At 43.0% G+C, this 1,267-nt stretch overlaps 1 protein-coding gene across 1 annotated transcript in view; it reads left to right on the top strand.

Annotated features, from left to right (window-relative positions):
* LOC106533735 (dystrophin) overlaps positions 1 to 1,267 on the top strand; it is a gene marked incomplete at both ends in the record, with an annotated part of 132,044 nt that overhangs the window by 125,780 nt on the left and 4,997 nt on the right. The window contains 1 exon segment of the mRNA XM_014030160.1: positions 763 to 824. Within this exon segment, the coding sequence (XP_013885614.1) occupies positions 763 to 824 (62 nt within the window).

Raw genomic sequence — 1,267 nt, forward strand, 5'->3', positions numbered from 1 at the left:
CCCCTGGCTGCGATGACAGCCGTTAATCGCTGTAGTTTGTCGCTCCCTGTGTGTCGAGCCCTTCAGTCTGTGGTGACATCTAACTGGCTGTACTGTGACCCTGTGGTGGTCCAGCAGTTTCCCCCAGGTGGTTCCTGGGTTTGTCCTAAACATCCTCACCAGCTTTCATTAATCTCATTACAGTTGGCTTTTCCTCAAAACCTTGCCAAAGTGGTGACACTTCTGAAACTTGTACTTCTGTACGGTTGTTTGAAACGTTGGTCTTGAAGTCTGAAGTGGTTTAGAATTAGATGGTTCTGTTTCACTCAGTGATGCTACAGCTAACTAAAAGTTAGCCTCACTAACTCGTAATGTCCTCACTAAAATTTTAGCTTCACCAACTCTAAACCTTTAATGGAAGTGAACACTGTACAGCTAAACAAAAAAAATCTTTGCAGAAGCTAGCTTTAACAGCTAACTAAGACGACTGTCTCTCAGTCACGTCTTTGTCTCCTTCCAGCTGCAGACTGGTGGGACTGACACAAACCTGTTGATGTTAGCTTGTTAGCTAGCTGTTAGCAGACTTAAAGTTGGCAACACCTCATTTAGTGAAAACTAATTGGTCTGCTAAGCGTTTTCAAAGTTAGCAGAAAAGCTAATCTGTTAAAGGAAAATATCAGGTCTGCTGTTAGCTGTTAGCTGACCAGCATAGCCATGCCCACCACTGGTTTGACACGTTGATCTAATTGTAGCCTCTCTTCTCTCTTCTCTGTCTGATTCCAGCCACCAGACCCAGACAACATGCTGGGATCATCCCAAGATGACCGAGCTCTACCAGTCTCTGGGTAAGCTGTTCTTTCACATCGGACCAGAACACACTACATTTATCTTCAGCCTTTAATGGTATTTATACAGTTATAATACCCGCCCAGCACCTTGTTCTGTGTAATAGTTCAGGTCATTGACATGATATCTACATAAGATTTATCCACCTGCAAGTTCACCTGATCTAAGGTGAAGAACCCTCAGAATCTACCACCTACTGGACACATCTGATAACTGAGTCAGACATCAGTTTAGTGAAGTTATTTGAAGGAATTAATGGAGAAACTGAAGTTAAAACCAGAGGAAGGATAAAACAAACAATAAATTGATTTTATAGCTCAAGTAGTCTAAGTTTACATGTTAATTTTATCATGTTATTTCTCTGGGGCGGCACGGTGGCTTAGTTGGTAGAGCTGATGCCTCTCAGCAAGAAGGTCACCGGTTCAAATCCAGGTCCGGGGAC

Source organism: Austrofundulus limnaeus, unplaced genomic scaffold (genome assembly GCF_001266775.1).
Source record: "Austrofundulus limnaeus strain Quisiro unplaced genomic scaffold, Austrofundulus_limnaeus-1.0 Scaffold1010, whole genome shotgun sequence".
Lineage (NCBI taxonomy): Eukaryota > Metazoa > Chordata > Actinopteri > Cyprinodontiformes > Rivulidae > Austrofundulus > Austrofundulus limnaeus.